General features: G+C 42.0%; 1 protein-coding gene across 5 annotated transcripts in view; it reads right to left on the bottom strand.

Moving 5' to 3' along the window:
• Window positions 1-402: 402 nt before the first annotated feature.
• The window catches only part of DCBLD1 (discoidin, CUB and LCCL domain containing 1), a 29,404-nt gene continuing 11,543 nt past the window's right edge, over window positions 403-18,263 (bottom strand). The window contains exons 3-15 of one of the 5 annotated variants that reach the window (XM_060272648.2): window positions 16,853-16,987; window positions 15,605-15,656; window positions 14,743-14,815; window positions 13,526-13,659; window positions 12,371-12,411; window positions 11,732-11,947; window positions 8,932-9,056; window positions 6,335-6,482; window positions 6,107-6,223; window positions 5,516-5,606; window positions 3,537-3,586; window positions 2,351-2,485; window positions 403-1,144 (exon numbers count right to left, since the gene is read on the bottom strand). In XM_060272648.2, the coding sequence (XP_060128631.1) occupies window positions 630-1,144; window positions 2,351-2,485; window positions 3,537-3,586; window positions 5,516-5,606; window positions 6,107-6,223; window positions 6,335-6,482; window positions 8,932-9,056; window positions 11,732-11,947; window positions 12,371-12,411; window positions 13,526-13,659; window positions 14,743-14,815; window positions 15,605-15,656; window positions 16,853-16,987 (1,832 nt within the window). In that variant the 3' untranslated portion in view covers window positions 403-629. The remainder of the gene's footprint in view (window positions 1,145-2,350; window positions 2,486-3,536; window positions 3,587-5,515; window positions 5,607-6,106; window positions 6,224-6,334; window positions 6,483-8,931; window positions 9,057-11,731; window positions 11,948-12,370; window positions 12,412-13,525; window positions 13,660-14,742; window positions 14,816-15,604; window positions 15,657-16,852; window positions 16,988-18,263) is intronic. The other 4 variants (XM_088666045.1, XM_035109163.3, XM_060272649.2 and 1 more) reach the window with 4 other exon arrangements.

Raw genomic sequence — 18,263 nt, 5'->3', positions numbered from 1 at the left:
TAAAGAATGGACCATTTACAGGCACAGTTAAATCCATGAAACAGAAGAGCCCGCTATTTCTCAGTGGTAATTGACTAGCATCACTTCTCATCACAATACCATGCACCATCCCTCATTTTTTCAAAAAATTATTTTGCCCAGAACAAGTACGGATTTATCCACACAGTTAAAACTGTTCAAAGCAGGGGGTTCTGCAGCATGACCCGAGGAAATTAGCTTTTAAATTTAATTAGCTCCCACTTCTGTGTAACATGCCAGAACTAGTTAGCACAACTACCAACAGGAAAACAACCCAACGCCGTGCTTTGTTTTGTTAGGACACTGTCCCACCTTGTCTAGAAATCAGTGCAGCGACCTGTTCTTCTCACTGACAGCCCCCAGCCCACACAGGACAAAACGGACTAAAAGTTTAAGTTATTTTTATTAAATTAAAAATGTATGTACACATTGCACAATGTTAGAGTGTAGCACCAATATCACAGCTGCAGAGAATCGACTGCCTGAAGACTTTACCACAAAGGCAGCAACAAACAACTTTCACTCCTCAGCCAAGAGCAAATTTTGTTTTGCTCTGAATCTAATCCAGTGCTTTAAACATTAGGGCAGTGAGTTTCCGCTGGTCCTTAAGGTTACAGGAGAGCAGTCATTGCAGTCTGATTTACTGGTTTTAGGCAGTATCTGGGTGTCGAATAGCCCTCATCTGTCAATAAACTGGTTTGGGGCTTCTGATAGCCAGTATTGTAGTCAAGTGTGGGCAAGGCTTTCATTTTTGGCTTATCATACTCCTTCTGACTTTGCGGTGTTTGATAATCTTCACTCCCCGTTTCAGTCTGGCACAAGGCAGTGAAAGTGCCTGTGGAAAGGGGACATTTATGTGCAGCAGCAGCAGTAGGAATGTTATAGCAGCTCTCTGAAGGAAAAGTGTTTTCTCTTCCTACGTGTCGCTCTATAATAGGAGTGGCGTATTCAGGCTCGTGGTTGGTCAAAGGCAGTGCATAATCATGCCGATTTGCTCTCTGTGGGCAATGGTAATGGTTCCCAGTCTCGGTGCTACCTTTTTTCTCATTCTCTGTATCCATGGGTCTGAAAGTGGATCCCTTTCGGGTTACTGTCCCAGTTCCTATCATGAGAGGCTGTTGATAATCTAGATGGGAAACAGAAAGAAGCACATCAGAATCTCAGATCACACCAAATACTGGATGCCACTTTAATTTGTGCTGAGCAATCTGCTATATTATTTGCCTTCTCCCAGAAAGAAACTGTTATTGTGCCTATAGGAGACAGTTATTTTTTCTGTTCTCCCTGAGTCATCTGACCAAGTCACATTACTCCCCTACTGCAGCAAAGAAAATTAAAGCAAGTACTTTGAATCAAATGTTGGTGGACTGTCAAGGCAATTAATTACCTTGAATAAGCTAAAATTAAGCACATTTCCAGGATGCTACACAGATGTATTTTAACTTCAAGACAATAACAAATAGGAAGTATACTGGCTCATGTTTTATGTTTGTGTCAAGGGGCATTTTAAATTCATTATTTGCAATGGTCTATGGCTACAAGCAATAAATATTTATAAGGATCGTAAGATTTTCCTTGGAGTACTCCTGCCCCCGTGCACAAATTTTATTAGAGACCATTTGGTTTCCCCCTGCCTTCCCGCCACAAGATCAAACCATCCTTCTCGCTCTACCGACAAACCCAGCCTTCAGTCTATCAAAGGTCAAAAACAGTTATTGATTATACAAGCTTACATGAGCCATGTGCAACAGAAAGAAAAAAATGTGCACTCTAATGTTAGAGTTACTAAGTAATAAAACATGCACACAATTGTCAAATTTATCCACCATCCTATCTAAAAAGATGGTACCACAAGTTACAGCTAAACTCAGAAAAGCTACTAGTCATGATAGCTATATTCTGTCCCCACTGTTAGAGGCAGTATGCCTCTGGATAGCCATTGCTAGGAATCATAGACAGTCAGGCAAAGTCCTCATGTCCAGCTTGCAGGTTTTGCAAAGGCATCTGATTGGCCGCTGTGAGAATGGGATGCTGGGCTAGAGGGGCCTGACTGAGCAATCACTTCTTAACATTTTTTATATCGCACATGGGTAACCTGATGAGGAAGAATGTTGGAATGCCAAAGGCATTACTCTACAGGTATCTGGAAGAAGCATGCTAACAGGTTTATGTGAACACACTGTCAGGGCAATAATAGAAATATGATAAATAAAAAATGGTAAAAGTTCTATTCTGCCAAAGAACAGCCAAGTTCTCCTTACGGATGTGCAAACTATTCTCTACGTTTCTTACGTGCTACATAGGGATTGTTTTCAGAAGACAGTGAAGTTACCTGCCATCTCTCTTGTGACGAGATCTAGCTTTTGTGGCGTATCCTTTTCATTATTATAACTGATGGTGAATTCAGTAGACTGATGTCTGACAAAGGGTTGTTTGATTTGTTTCCAGAAACCTAGAAGTTCAAGTCCTAATAATGTTAAAAAATCTCAAATGTGATCCAATATAAAACATTGCATGCACAAAAAATTAAACTAAGTTTCTAATTGATTCAGAGTGTGTTTTGGAAAGGGTGACTTGTAATAGACTTACAGGCATCCTCAAACTTCGGCCCTCCAGATGTTTTGGACTACAATTCCCAACATCCCTGACCACTGGTCCTGTTAGATAGGGATTGTGGGAGTTATAGGTCAAAACATCTGGAGGGCCGCAGTTTGGAGATGCCTGGGTTAGAAGAACCTTCCATTAGCAGAGATCAGTCCATCTATGCAGACCACATAGGGCTGAATCCTGACAACTATCTTCCCTTCCATCCTGCAGCTGCTTGTGTTCCTCACAAGTCACCCTTGAGAGTTGGAATGAAGGGAGATATTGGGGGTGAGAGCTGCAGTGTGTGTGTGTGTGTGTGTGTGTGTGTGTGTGTGTGTGTGTGAAAAAAATCAGCAGAAGCTCATCTAGTATGGTCACACAAGGGACTCTCAGATCCCAGCAATTTATCATCAGGACGTTCTCTTGGAGTCATGAACACACTTAATTTTAAATCAGCTGCTTTGCTGATCATTTTTGGATCTCCCTCCCCAACAACCCATCTCAACAGCAGTGCACTGTTGAATTTCAACCGTGGGCCCGCAAGGGAGAAGGGAACAAGAGTGTGATATCAAAAAACAATGATCCAAAACTTCTAATGAAAATGGTTCCACAAAACCCTTTTCCTATTAAGTTATCCCCTGGTAGAGATTGACGTGGATAATGGATGTGTGAACCAAGCCATCCAGATTAAGCCACAGCAATTCCAAGGATCAGGAAGTAATAAGCACAGGAAACTGGCGCTAGCTGCTGTCAATGACTGCTCCAGTTCCACCCATCCATTACATATATTAAAAGTTCTTGTGCTATTTGCGTGTAAGAACTTTAAGGGGAATTAGTCCCACCGCACACAAAGATATTGTTACAACTATATAAACATTTTCCCCTCTCATTATTGTCAGATGATGACCAAAATCATGATTTTTACTACCTACCTGGTTTTCCAGTCTTGTATGAGCCATAAGCACCTCCTTTCTTTCCTCTCCTACAATGAAGAACAGCAACAATAGCACTTGGATTGAGTCAGTTCCATTGACCCAGTGACTATCAACTCCTATTGACTGGCTCGGCTAGATTTTCAGGAACTGATCTTCCCCAACTTTGCTACTAGAGGCACCGGGTGTCCCGTGGAGCTGGAGACCTGGGTCTTTATGCTGAACCCTGGATCTACTGCCTCTTTTGAAAACTTAAGAAAATGCTTACAGGGTAGCTAGGCACAATGCAAAGCAGAATACTGGTGAGACCCACCCACCCACCATTCTGATTTGCTGAATGAGTTGGGCAAGGAGGTGTGTGTGTGAGTGAGAGAGAGAGAGAGCGTGGGGCGGGGCAGACAGGTAGACAGACACATATGATAATGGACAAGGCTTCTTTCAGTTTCCATATATACTTAAGTAGAAATTCCTGCCAGGTAGGGCAGAGAGACCAACCCACATAAAATAGAATGATGGCAAGAGCCAGAGTAAATTCATTCCCCTTTGAAAATCAGACTAAATTTGTATAATGTAAATATGCATTAATGTAGGCATATTTGTTTCATGGGCTTGTGCTCCAAATCTTTCTAATTACTCGGTAATGCCCCTGACAGGTGCCATCGGAATCTACAGACTGTGCCTAAAATTACTAGCGAAACATTATTTTTCTGGTGGCCAACTACAAAGACCAACCATACTACGATTTCATTCCTAAGTAAGGATGTTTAGAAATGCAGGCTTAAATGGATTGCAAGTTGTATTTAAGCACTTAAAGCAATGAGCTACTGATCCAAAAACACCCTAATAGTGGATTGCTTTCCTTTGGGGTGCAACTACAAGACAGTCTCGTAGTTCTTCATTGTTTTATAACAAAACAACAACAACAACAACAACAACAACAACAACAATTTATTTATACCCTGCCCATCTGGCTGGGTTTCCCCAGCCACTCTGGGCAGCTTCCAACAGAAAAATAAAACACAGTGATCTATTAAACATTAAAAGCCTCCCTAAACAGGGCTGCCTTCAGATGTCTTCTAAAAGTCTGGTAGTTGTTTTTCTCTTTGACATCTGATGGGAGGGCGTTCCACAGGGCGGGCGCCACTACCAAGAAGGCCCTCTGTCTAGTTCCCTGCAACTTGGCTTCTCACAATGAGGGAACCGCCAGAAGGCCCTCAGTGCTGGACCTCAGGGTCTGGGCAGAACGATGGAGGTGGAGACGCTCCTTCAAGTATACTGGACCGAGGCCGTTTAGGGCTTTAAAGGTCAGCACCAACACTTTGAACTGTGCTCGGAAACGTACTGGGAGCCAATGTTTAGATTTAAATGGTGGGATTGGACTTTGCAGCTGGTTACTGGAAAGAGTGACAGAGAGAAACAGAGAGGAAGAAAGTGCACTGCCCACGAGCCTTTTGCATAGGTCATCTCTTTCCCGATCAGAAAAGCCCTCAGGTGAGGAATGAATCATTGTGGAAATCTTTCTGCTGTTTTTCATGGAACTTCCTATTTTAGCTCGCTTGTCTATAAAAGGCTGGAAGACTCCTTCCGGGAAGACAGCCACCCTTTCCCATTCCCTGCAATTCATGGGGACATCAGCTGGGAGAAGGAGCTCACTGGACGAGCAGGAGCACAATGGGGAGCTGCCGAGGGGACTTGAGGAAGCCCAGGCGACAGAATTTGTAATGCCGGTGATTAAGCTCGGGATTTCGTATTAGTAATGCAAATGCAGTTATAGATTTAGGTCATAGCATTTTCCCTCTTCTGCTGTAAAACCACAGAAGGGAATCATCAGGTGTATTCCTGTTATCGTAGCTGGTAAATCTGCCAGTTACTCTTTAACCTACTAAACAGCTAAGGAAAAGGCTGTTATGTGTCCAAAAACCACCACAAGAATTTTTATGCTTTTCAACTCTGAAGAGGGAAAAGTGAGAGTTACATACTTTCGTACAACAGCACAGATACCAATTCCAGATATCAGGAACAGCAAAAGCACCGCTACTACTGGAACGATTATAGTAGTAAGCTTCAGTCCTTAAAAATAAATGAAGATAAAAAGTTACAATATACTGAAAACCCAGCTGATAAACTAACTTGAGGGCTAGACTACATACCGTGTTTCTCCAAAAATAAGACACCGTCTTATATTTATTTTTCCTTAAAAAAAAACACGGCTTATTTTCAGGGGATGTCTTATTTATTTATTTTATTAAGTATGGTACAGTTTAACCTACTATGGCTTATTTTCGGGGTATGGCTTATTTTCGGAGAAACACGGCATGCAGAGCACAAGACACTGTTTCTGGTCATTTGGCCCCCATAAAGTAATAACCATGTAGCAAAGACAGGAATGTGCTCTGCCAACCTCACCCCCAATGAATCACATTTTGTTCCCAGGCATTTGAAAACTGGGATTCAAAAAGGTAGTTTAGAAATAGGTTTGCATTATCGCTTCTGCAAAGTTGTCACAGTCTGTGGTAGGAGTTGTGCTAAGACTTTCACCCTCTATTAAGGTTAGGGAAGGTGTTTCCTACCTAAGCTGTCTTCTTCTGAGGGTATGGGCTCTGTGATGGTTCTGTCTTCTTTTCTAACCGAGACACCTGTGCTTTGACTTGGTCTCTGCCAGAGCGGATGTGTAAGGGAGCTGTTAACTGCAAGACAAAAGGTGGAACTAAGTGAACCTCAACACATTTGAAGGGCATTCAGATCCTGCTGCCAATCAAACATCTCTCCCCCCCCCCCTGAATGGTAAAACGGCTTACCTTGGTTTATGCGGCAACCAATAAGCTCCACCTTCAGAGCTATTCTTTTGTTCCAGCTCTGTGGAATAATTCTCACGTAGCGGGCTACTATGGGGGGAATGAAATTATTTCGGACTATGTCTCCATGATTAGAGTTGGCTTTGAATACCTGCGGTTTGAAAGGAAAATGAACCACATTATTTGGTTTAAAGCCAATGAGCAACAACTCCTCCCCTGAAAATCACAGAGGATAAAAATCAACGACAGCCTGTGCTGATTCGCTGGGGGATGGCGGGGAAAGACCGCCACCCTCCACTTACTCGTGCCTGTTTCCTCTCCTCAACGCAGCATTAATCAATGCCACTCTTTAACTGTTTCTAAAACTGCATTCCTGCAACAAGTCCTCCTCGCACTTCATAAAGAGTGGAATGGCCGTGTGCAAAAGAATACCCTTCTCCCCTGCACAGTGTCCCTCCAAGTGTGCAGGTACCCCATGCCCTGTCTGTTGTGGGTGATCCTGCTTCACAGCCCTGCTGGTTGGCATGGGCCCATCCACTTTGCTAGTAAAGGGAATTAAGTACTGGAAACGTCAGTGTTCTGGGGTTGGAAGAGCAGCACATTTCACTTTTTAGATTTTAAAAGTAACCACCACCAAAGAATGGTATCCAGCTGGTAATACACCATGGACAGAAGACCCTTTGATCCAGCAGAGCCTTCTGTTGGCAGAACAAGTATCTTTGGCAAATTCCTCCTCACCCCTGCTGTCTGCCCATTCCCCTAAGATCAACTTCTGGGAGTTAGGGGAAATTCTGGAACTGTCTGGGGGTGGGGACACACGGGGATCTGCAAGGGAAGGAGAAATTGCCAAAGAAGCCAGAGCGATGGGGAGATGGCCGTTTTATTTTTCTCAAAGCGTTCTTGAGATTTTCTTCCAACAGGACAGTACTTATCAGCACTGCCAGTGGAAAGCAAGATAAACATACTACTTCTTTTAAATTAATACCATTAAAAAACCCTCTCTTTTTATAATTTGTTGTATAAGGTTTCACAGAAGGCCTAATATTAATTACAAATATATGTTGATAGCCCATACTTTTATTCAACAATGTGGAATACAGCGCTTTTGAAGTATCTGTGCAGCAGATGGATTTCCCATGTTGTGCAATGCAGCTAACTTAGTAATAATAATTTTAAAAAAAAACCCCAAAATGAAGCTTTTCAGTTCAATTTAAAGTATATGATGGTAGGAGATAATAACTTCTCCAGATTCGATCTCTCACTTGCCCTTTGTATTTAGGGGCAAAAAAGTAAATTTCTCTCACTGAGCTGCAAGCAAACTCTCTGATAAAGTCTAAATCTCCTACTGATAAAAGGCTGAGCTTCTCCAATTCCTATTGCAGGTCAAATGAGCAGGAGTCCACACCTCTTCTAGACTGATTCACGGAGCTGAAAAAGGGCATAGGAATGTAGATGTGCACTTGAAAACACACCCCACATTTAAAGTGCATCTCCCCTGTAAAGAATCATGGGAACTGTAGTTTCACCTTGACAGAGCTACAATTCCCAGCACCCTTAAACTACAGTTCCCGGGATTCTTTGTGGGGGCAGATGTGCTTTAGATGTTTGTCGTGCACACCATCACAGAGCAAACCTTGGAAGTAATTCCCACTGCTTTCAATGGCCCTTAGTTTCTTGTAAGGTATGTTCAGGGATTGCAGCCTGAATATTCTGTACATAACCCTGCCACATCTTATCAGATCCTTGTGCAATTACAGCCCTGTGCTAAAAACCAGAAAGGCCTGCTTTCAAGACAAGGGGAGAAGGGGGAATAAAATGGAAGATTTCTAACACTTAAAAGTTATAAACATAGATTTGAAAAAAGCAATATTTTCACAGAAAATAGTTGTCAAATAATGTTACAGTATATGCAAAATCAGCTCACAATACAAGCAGCCCTTCCCCACCCTCAACCTATAGGTTGTGAGTGAAGATTTTAAAAATACAAATTGCTATCTACTGGAGGGCAAATAACAGTCTAAGATTTGAGGGGCAAGAAGCTGTTGCATCACATGTAGGTCTCCCTGAAAATACAGTAATCCGATCTGCTTCCCCCACAGTGAAATTTGAAGCAGGAAGAAGGCTCTGTCCATGGGGTGGGGGGGGTATGTATATGCAAAAGCATATTTTACTGTATCTATAAAGAAAATGGCAAAGAGGGCACTTTAGTACACTGTCCTGCTTCTTCTCATAGCCCAAATAATATTTTTCCTGCCAAACTGCTCATCCAGCTTCCTCTAGTGAAGAGGAATCTCTAGCTTCATTACAAATGTTTTCAAATGAAATCATTTCTCCACGGCAAAACTAGACTGGAGCCTTCTGAATGTAAGGGACAGGGCAAATTGCCCAAGCCACAACCAAACCTAGACAGCGCCCCTGTGTGCAATGAGGGTGCTGAAAACCCACTGGAGTAAATGAGATTTGAGTATAACAATCCAATAGCTCCAGCTGTCTGAAAAGGATAGAAGATGGAAGTTGGGCTGGAGGGGAACACACACACACACACCCCCGGCAACCACCATTTCCCCCTTGCCCTTTTATCTCCCCGCTTCCCCAGTTACCTTTTCTTGATTGCTCAGGATTCCTTTGTAAGTCCTCCATTTTGAGTTGTTATTTTTATAGTTGACAATAAACGTCTTAACGTAATAGTTAAAATTGAGCATTGTGGACCCTGTGGTTCTAATTCCTTGTAATGAAAGAAAAAGTAAACAAAAGGGATCTGTTTTGGTGTGCTGGTTAATAATAGTAAAATAAACATGCATTTCCTTCAAACAACGATCACTCATTTATATCTGCAGCAAAATCAAGAAACGTCACCACCTGAAAAACCTTTCACTTTCTACTATATTATTTGTAAAGGCATCCTCAGATGTGCATGCTAGGGCTCTCCCACTGTCAATAGCCATAGGGGAAAGGCACTCCTGCACTTGTGAAGCTCATCTGGAGCATCACACGTGCACAGGCTCTGGATCGCAGGAATTATTTTACAGGCAAGTGTTTCTAGTGAGCACACCACAATCTACCAAACTGATAATGAAAACTGATTAATATTTGAACAGACTTGCCCTACCCTCCTTGGCGTCGGCAATTTGTCCAGCAAAACTGTAAAAGCACGCCAGCAACATGGACTCAAGAAACGGTTGCAAAAACGGGACAAAAAGGAAACGGGATGGTTAGGTCAGACTCAGTTATGTCAATAGAAGAAGTGGGATGGTTATAGGTCCTCCGGAGTAGAAGTGAGGCCAACATCCCACCCCTCTTTGACCACTGAATAGCTACCATGTGACGGGTGAATCAGTTTCAACTAAGCTGCTGAGTGGGATCTCACCAAAAAATAAATAAAACAAAAAGCAGGCCTCCAGCTAATTACACAGGAGTTTCTGTAATGTGGAAAGTGTCCCCATATCCAAGGGTGCCATGGCTCATCTGAAATTGGGGCACTAATTATAATTACATTTAACACTTAGCCTGCAATTGTGTGTGCGGTTTTTCTTACTCAAAGGCAATCCAAGGGAACCCGATCCAAAACAGGACTGCAGTGCACAAAGAGCCATGCCACCCTCCCCCCCAAAAGGTTCAGACCCCTTTCAGCAGCTACTGAAAAAAGAAACTTTAAGATCCCTACTGGTGTTATTAGGAGGTGTGTGTGAGAAAGGGGGAGGGAGTCTTGGGGAGCGTCACAGTTAGGAGGAAAGGATTAAACCTAATCCTAATCCACGTCACCCCCTATGCACAGAAGAAAAGACCACATGCACAGCTGCAGCCTGCAGCTTATGTATTAAAAACACAATGCATAGTTTGATCAAATCCAGAACAGAACTACAATCTCACCACCAATCATGGTAACGGTGAATGCTGTCTCTAGTTGTTGGGTATCGGCAGAAGATTTGAGTCGTGGAACAATGGGAGGGGTGGGGCACCTGTGAGAGTGTGTAAGGCAGGGCATGGGCAGATGTGGCTGCATTTGTGTAAGCATGGTTCTTTGTGTGAATAGTGGCAAAAGTACAATTTCAAAGCGTTTCCAGAACCTTTTTCAGGATGGGACTACGTGTCCTTTATCAGGGCCCTGCAAATAAATTCTCTCCCAGAGTTGTGCAACCTGTTATCTGGGTGCAGCAACTGGTGCCCTACTCCCCTGCCCCCAGCCGTAAGCTATTATTTACAAGAACAGCAAGCCCTAGACTTCCAGCATAGTATGGCAGGCGGAAGGGAAAACATCTAAGGTGCTCCTGATAAGATCAAATTGTGGGATATATGAGAAGAATGGAGGCTCATTAACAACCCAGAAGCTGCAAAGGATTCAGATATATTTAGTTTTGTTTGTCTAAAAGCTTTAGAAGAACAAAATTATAACCAACAACAAGATTCCAAAAAGACGATAGAAGATGCAAGTATGAGGAATTCCTTTCTACATTTCAATGATAGAGGATTATTAGCTGTTGATAAGAAGAGGACCCCAGCCCCATTGGGCCTTCTGCAATTTATCGAACCATAAAACATTTCCCATTTTGTTACTGGAAAGGCATATTGCTCCTGAATTGCGGCTGTGTGGGCAGTAAACTTTGGCCTAAAGGCCTCTGGGGGCGGGCATGTATTTAAATTGGTCTTTGCTAGTTTTAACTACTCTACATTGTAAGTAGAAAGGTAAAGGTAAAGGGACCCCTGACCATTAGGTCCAGTCGTGACCGACTCTGGGGTTGCGCGCTCATCTCGCATTATTGGCCGAGGGAGCTGGCGTATAGCTTCCAGGTCATGTGGCCAGCATGACAAAGCCGCTTCTGGCAAACCAGAGCAGCACATGGAAATGCCGTTTACCTTCCCGCTGTAGCGGTTTCTATTTATCTACTTGCATTTTGACGTGCTTTCGAACTGCTAGGTTGGCAGGAGCTGGGACCAAGCAACGGGAGCTCACCCCGTCACAGGGATTCGAACTGCCGACCTTCTGATCAGCAAGCCCTAGGCTCAGTGGTTTAACCACAGCGCCACCTGGGTCCCAACATTTACATTGTAAGTACCAACATTTTACTCAGAGTAGACTCATTACAATTCATGGTCCTAAGTAAGCAATGTACATTAATTTCAACAGGTCTACTCCAAGTAGGATTAACATTGGATACAACCCTTAGTTGTTGTTTTTTGGCAGAATGTAATTATTGCAGTGTTACGAGACATAGATACATTACATTTGTAAACAGCCCTTCCTCAGAGTACCATTTGAAACCTCAAAACTCGAGGAAATCTAGCTTACAGGAACAGTAGGCAAGCTGCACAGGGTATGCAGCATATGCAAGCGATAACTGAACGACCACTAAACTCAGATCTAACTTAAGAGACGCACTCTTGCTATGACAGACAACTGACCTGTTATTCGTCTCCTTTCTCCCAGGTCAATTTCTAGCCACTGCCGAGGGTTGCTCTGGTTTGCTGCCCAGGAAGGCCCTTGGACTTGGAGCCAGGCCCTAACAGGAGACCATGGAACCACCTCCCCAATGTCATTGGTTTCATCCCAGAATGATGACGCAGTGATCTGACCACCGGATGCATTTCGTCCTTCTAGGTTCAGTGATTGATTGCAGCCTTCCAAAGTGAAAAAATGGGAGGAAAGTGTATTTTCAGATAACTATGACTATAATCATCAACCTAGAAGACTTGATTATTTCCCCCCCAAAATACCATTAAGAGTTTCTGAAAATGCTTTATTTCTCTACCCACCCATGAACCCTAGCCTAACTCCTGTAAACGAAATAATATATTATAATAACTTGTTTTTAATATTTGCTTTTATCATCATTTTTTATTAAATGAATATTTTAGATGGGTTCTTTGTAAACTACTTGGAGATCTCCTGTAAAGTAAGTGGTATATACATTCTCTGTTAACAAGCAAACAAAATAAAGTAGTTAATTGTATTCGGCCCCCAAATTGTATTTATTTTAATTGGAGAGTGCTTTGGCTTTTCCTGGATTATGCATTAATAATGTAAAAAAAAAAAAGCCTTACCATTTGAGTTAAAAATAATCCGCTTATCTGACAGAGAGCCACTGTAAGAAAAAGAGATGACATTATCATTTTGATTAGCTACTCATGTACAAGAAATTTTAAACTGAAATAGCTCTGCTTTATTCTTACCCTGCCTTTTGATCCTACAACTTGATGCACCAAAATAAATACTTTAAAGTACTATACAGTACAGGGATTGGTCATGGGTCATCAATGACCATGGGGAACAATGACCAGACCATTAGCATCTAAGGTGCTGTGAGGTTTCTCAAAACAGAGCAGGATTTAATTACAGTATAACAAGAAGCAGTTGACTTGTGCTTAACTCCCCACTTGAAATCAACGAGGCTTCAATACATTGAACTCTGGCTTGAATGCGTCCCATAGTTTTCTGTGGGAAGGGGACATGCAACTTACATGTTTTTGGAGCTTTTTAGTACAATATCTGAACTTTGGGAGCCATATGAATATCGGGGGGTGGGGGGGGTGGACCAAGGATACAGTTGCAATTTTATCATAAGCCTGCATAACTCAGTGCACTTTAAATCTAAACAGCTCTCAGGTTATTAACTCAAAACACCCAAAGAGAATAGATAGCGCCTGTAACTATTAACAGTACCTAAAATGAAATAAATTGTGCAATTGAACTCCTCCACCTCTCCTCCCTCCCCTTGCCTACAACTTCCCCGAATCTGCTCTGGAGGGTTGGGGTAGCCCCTAGAACAGATTTATGGGGTACACAAAGGGAGAAGGCAGAATGAAGTAGCATCGTACAAGTGGATGGATCATGCAAGTATCATTGTGCAGATGGCTCACTTTAACTGGATACCACCCATTGTTTTTCTAATTCGATCAAAAGGGAAATTATGGATAATGGAAGAGTTCCTGGTCTGTTTGCCTACTCATGTGAAGGGAGGGTGAAAGCAGCTGCATGCACAATGTCTGTTCACATCTTGGTTGATTAAGTGAAAATATGATGCTCCAAACATGACCATTTCAGTACATAGTTCAGACACAACAATTGTTAACAAGCGCGTTTCCGACTCACACAAAGGAAGGAGTGAAAGAGCTCTGTGTGCAAGAAAAAGGCTTGTGTGTATCATGGCTGAATAAGCAAAGACGCCATCATTATGCATGAACACAACCAATACTTACTCCTGAGAAAGGATGCCATTGGCTAGGATTCCTTGATACCGGCTTGTTCCTTTCAGTTTAATCACACTAATCTGACCACCTAGTTCGTCTGCAATTACTCCAGCGTGTATGGCAGATTTGCACAATAAGGAAGTCTTAGGAGCAGAAATCAAGTGAAAAGTAAGGCAAGATTTCAGTACTCAAACAAACTCACAGTCAACATGATAAAACAAAACGAATAAACGCAACTCCCTAAAAAAATTCAAGTAAAAAAAGCAAGAGGGAGTAGCAATTTTCTGTATGCTAAATTACCTAAGTTAAATGTGAAAACGTGCTGAAGAGACTTAAGACAAATCTACTTGTTGGACAAATATATTCTAAGGTTAATACTTTACAGTGTAGTAATCCTCCCGCACACATGCTTCCGCAGAAAATAATTAACTGAGTGTCATTTCCACATCATACGTGCAGAAGAATAAAACAACATGCCTTCGTAGTTTTGCTGAAGATATTATATTATATGGAGGGCAAGGCTGAGGGAAATGTTCCTAAATTTGGTTATTGCTATTAAAAGCAGATCAGCTATGCCCCATTTTGCAAACTGAACAACAATAAGAAGTTGTACCCGAAGAACTATACCTATTATACTGCAACCTGAACAAAAATAAATGGCTGAGTTTACAAGCCCACATGAAATGTGCACATATGAAATGCATATGCACATGTAATTTATAACACTGTTAGTACTAACAGAACAGCTGACCACCATAATACTTGTTGGACAGATCAAATATGCACAATTCTTTTCTGATTCTGTACTTTGTACTTAATTATGATTGCACAGTGGTAGAATAAATGCTTTTCTAGCCAACATCTTCAAAGAACTGAGGTAACCTAAGAATAATTTACCAGTTCTACCAGTTCTCAAGTCTTCAGCAAAATGCACTAACCTTCACTGTGCACAACTGGTTGTTCTACTGGTCTTTGAGCCCAGATTAAACTTTTAGGTTGTGCTCATCTGCAATAAACAATTCTTTAGAAAGCAATGCTGTCATATCTCTACCTTTCTGTAGACCAGCGTTCGCTAGTCTGGTGCCCACCAAAAGTTTTGGACAAGAACTTTCATTGGCCCCAGCTAGACTGGCCCATAGTCAGGGTTGATGGGATGTTCAAAACATCTGGAGGGCAGGAGGTTTGAGAAGGCTGCGCTAGACCTTTCCTTTATCCCATGTACTTACATCTCTGTAGCCTTCCACTATATTCCCAGAAATATCACCTGCTATGTCTCTGCAACCAGCTGGACAGTACCTGCTGCCATGGAGAAAAGACAGGATCTTGTTTGAAGTTGTGACTGGTGTAACGTACAATGCTCGCACACACGCACTTTGTAAAGCAAACACTGTAAAGATAAAGGTTTTTCTTCTTCTAAATTCAAGCATACTCATGTGCTCTAAAAGGCACAGGTAGCCACATAAACAGCAATGGAAATGAATTTTGTTCTGCTTAGTTCCTTCTACCATTTTACATGTTCAGGGAACAATAGTAATTGAAGGAAAGATAACACAGCAAAACTACATTTTTGCACAAAGCTGTTCACACCTTGAGCAACTGGCTTACATGCCATTACTCTTTAAACTCACTGCCAAGGATATTTATTCAAGAGAACCGAGAAACAATTTAAACAGACATGATCAGCTTTCAATCCTCCAGCCTGATCCTGCAAGATGCTTAGAGCTTTAAAACCCAAACTCCCCCGAGACAGGAGTATTCAGTACCCAAAGCACTGCCCTAATTTCCCATGGCATTACTGGTTATGCTACAGATAACGGCTGTTCGGTGGTCTGAAGCGGCATTCCTTAATTACTCTGGAATGCAAAGTCTCTCTCCAAGGAAGACTTCACTGCCTCTCCCATATAAGTAGATAATCACAGATTTAGATACCTCCGAATAGCTTCAGAAAAACACATTCCTGTGGTTGGCAACAGGGTTCCAAACGCAACACAAACGGTCATGGACTGTCTCCAGCTACAGCTGTAAGTATGTTAATTGCAAGATGCAAGATGACAACCAGAGTGTATTGCCACCAAAACCTATATTTACCTGAATTCATTTTCCACGTGGTGGTTTGCTCTCTCCAGACATGTGATTAGATCTGCAAAAGGTTTTAAAAAAAGCTATTTGGGAATCACACAGAGAAGATGTGGATAGTCAATTCCAGCTGAACTGTTGTTTTCTCAAACCTCCCTCAGCAGCCACAGCACCTCTTCAGTGTTTCCTTCTGCCAGAGACCTTCTGCTGCCGGCTCCCCCCCCCCCCACCTGCCCAATTCGTTCATCTGGATACACATTTTCTTCTGCACAGGAGCAATTGTTACATAATCTACCCTCAGAACAACTTCACTGGAAGATCAGTCACATCCTACTACATCCTGAAGCAATGGCCAAATGAGGGTGGTAGAAAGAATTCCAACAGACATTTTTGGAATATTTTTGTACAGTGAGGATTTTGTTCCAAGGCAAGAGGGCTGAAGTAAAAAGATTTCAGTCCGAGCGATGTGTCTCAACTACCATGAAAAAAAGAGTTCTCTTTATGGAACTGAATCAAAACTTTGTCTGAAGAGAAGTCTTGGTTTATATCTGTTAGTGCTCAAATACCTGGAGAAGACGATCAGGGATAATAAGGTCTAACCAATGAGAAGTGAGCCAATGGGATCAAAATTAGGATTTCCAATTCTATATGGGGGCAATGCACTTATCAGGCATGTCAAACCTGCGGCCCTCCAGATGTTTTGGACTACAATTCCCATCTTCCTCAACCACTGGTCCTGCTAGCTAGGGATCATGGGAGTTGTAGGCCAAAACATCTGGAGGGCCGCAGGTTTGACATGCCTGACTTAGATGTTCAGGTCCATGAAAGAACCATCTTTCATCAGTGCCATCTATCAGATGAAGTATCACATTATTGAAATAGCATCCAGACCTTGATTTCTATTAGAGGGAAAACAAGCAGGTCAAGCAGTTGGCTAAGGGGCCAAACCCTTAAACCAGTTTGAACTACTTAGAAAACTTAAGCACATTCATCTAGGTCAGGTGCTTTTCTAAAACATTTGCTGGTAATACCAGGCAGGGTATTACCTTCCACTTCCACGGCAGACAAGGCAAAGAGGCAACCAGGTAAGATGGTGGGGTGAGAGACTAACACTCATCCCTGACAAATCTGCTCCGAAAAGGGCAGAAGAGTGGGGCAGGGAGAGAGGGAGGGAGGCTGGATAGAACGTAGCCAGGCTGAGCCCCTCTGGCACCAACCCCAAATCATTAGTCCACGATGATGTGCAGAATTGAACTTTACCTGGATGATCACTACTAGCAAAGGACAACAGGAAGCCTCTTCCAGACACATGGGACCTGCTCTCAAAGTGAATGGTTGCTTCATTAGAATCTAAGATGATTTCTTCTGGGACAGGCACATTCCCACAGTAGGGTCCTAAATGCGGAACAAATAGTATTTAAAATCATGTTTGTGGCCCAGAAACAATAAAGCATACAAATGTATTCATTGTGTATGGTGCATTCATCTATTCATGTGCATAATTAATGGATTTTTGTTTGTAATCTTTGAAGTTACTCAGACCACCAAATTCTTGCAATTCTGTGTTCAGTAGAAGATAAAAGCTGGCATTAACATTTCAAATTGTTTTAGCTTAGTAGACGGCTGGGGCTCCCTAGCCTTTGAAGCACAGCATTCTTAAAGTGCAGCAATCCATTACAGAAAGAGTACAACAATCAAAGGCAACTGAATATTGCATATACTCAGCAAGATAGCATCACCAGGTACAAGTTTTAAATGCAATCACAACACAGGGAAAAAAGAAACACATTTTTCTTGAGATGGCACATTGTAATAAATGCATATAAAAATAATTCTATATTTGAATACTTAACTGTTTATTCTTAATTTTTTAAAAAGAAATCATATTGTTTTCTTAAGATTCCCATCTACCCATCAAAATTTAGGGAAACAATCTATTAGAAGTCAATCTGGAACCAGTCCTACTTTTTCACATGAATTATTAGCTATAAAGCACCTTTATATTTAACCTTTAGAACCAATCAGCCAAAAAAGGCATTACATTTGAAATTATTTCATTAATTGATTTTTTAATTTAAAAATTAAGCTGATGCTCTCTATTTTACAACCCTTAGAAATACAGTGATTCCCCCCCCCCCTTTTAGGCTGTTCCCCATACAATTTTACAAAAAAGAGGAAAAATTACATGAAGACTGATGCTTAGCTCTTGACCGCACTACGCTATCTACATTCCATCAGTTACCACTTGTCGTACATCACAGGGGAAATAAAATGGCACAAGTGCTACTGAGTCCAGCTCTGATGCATGACAGCCAGACCATCGTTGCCACCAGGTGAGTAGTTTGGCAAACAGACAAAGCCAACACAGATGGACTCTTGCCATCATTTAAATATGTCAGCACCACACTGAACTCTGGTAATTTCTTTTTCTTGCTTAGATGGAGATAGAGAGGGGTTCGTGAGAGTGTGCAGAAACCCCTTACTGACCCTCAACCATCAGATCCATCTCCCCACATAGGGCTTCTTAACCAAATGATTTCAAATTTAACTATAGGGAGGAAAAATTATTTGTTAGCCAAGCAAGGATAGATCACTTCTGTTAATACTTAAATATGTCATGCCGTGTGCCACACGAGCTGGGGGGGGGGAATACTGTTTTATAATTTGGAGA

Source organism: Zootoca vivipara, chromosome 3, assembly GCF_965207765.1.
Source record: "Zootoca vivipara chromosome 3, rZooViv2.hap1.1, whole genome shotgun sequence".
NCBI classification, from domain to species: domain Eukaryota; kingdom Metazoa; phylum Chordata; class Lepidosauria; order Squamata; family Lacertidae; genus Zootoca; species Zootoca vivipara.
The sequence above is the reverse complement of the archived record's forward strand: the minus strand, read 5'-3'. Positions and strand labels throughout refer to the sequence as shown.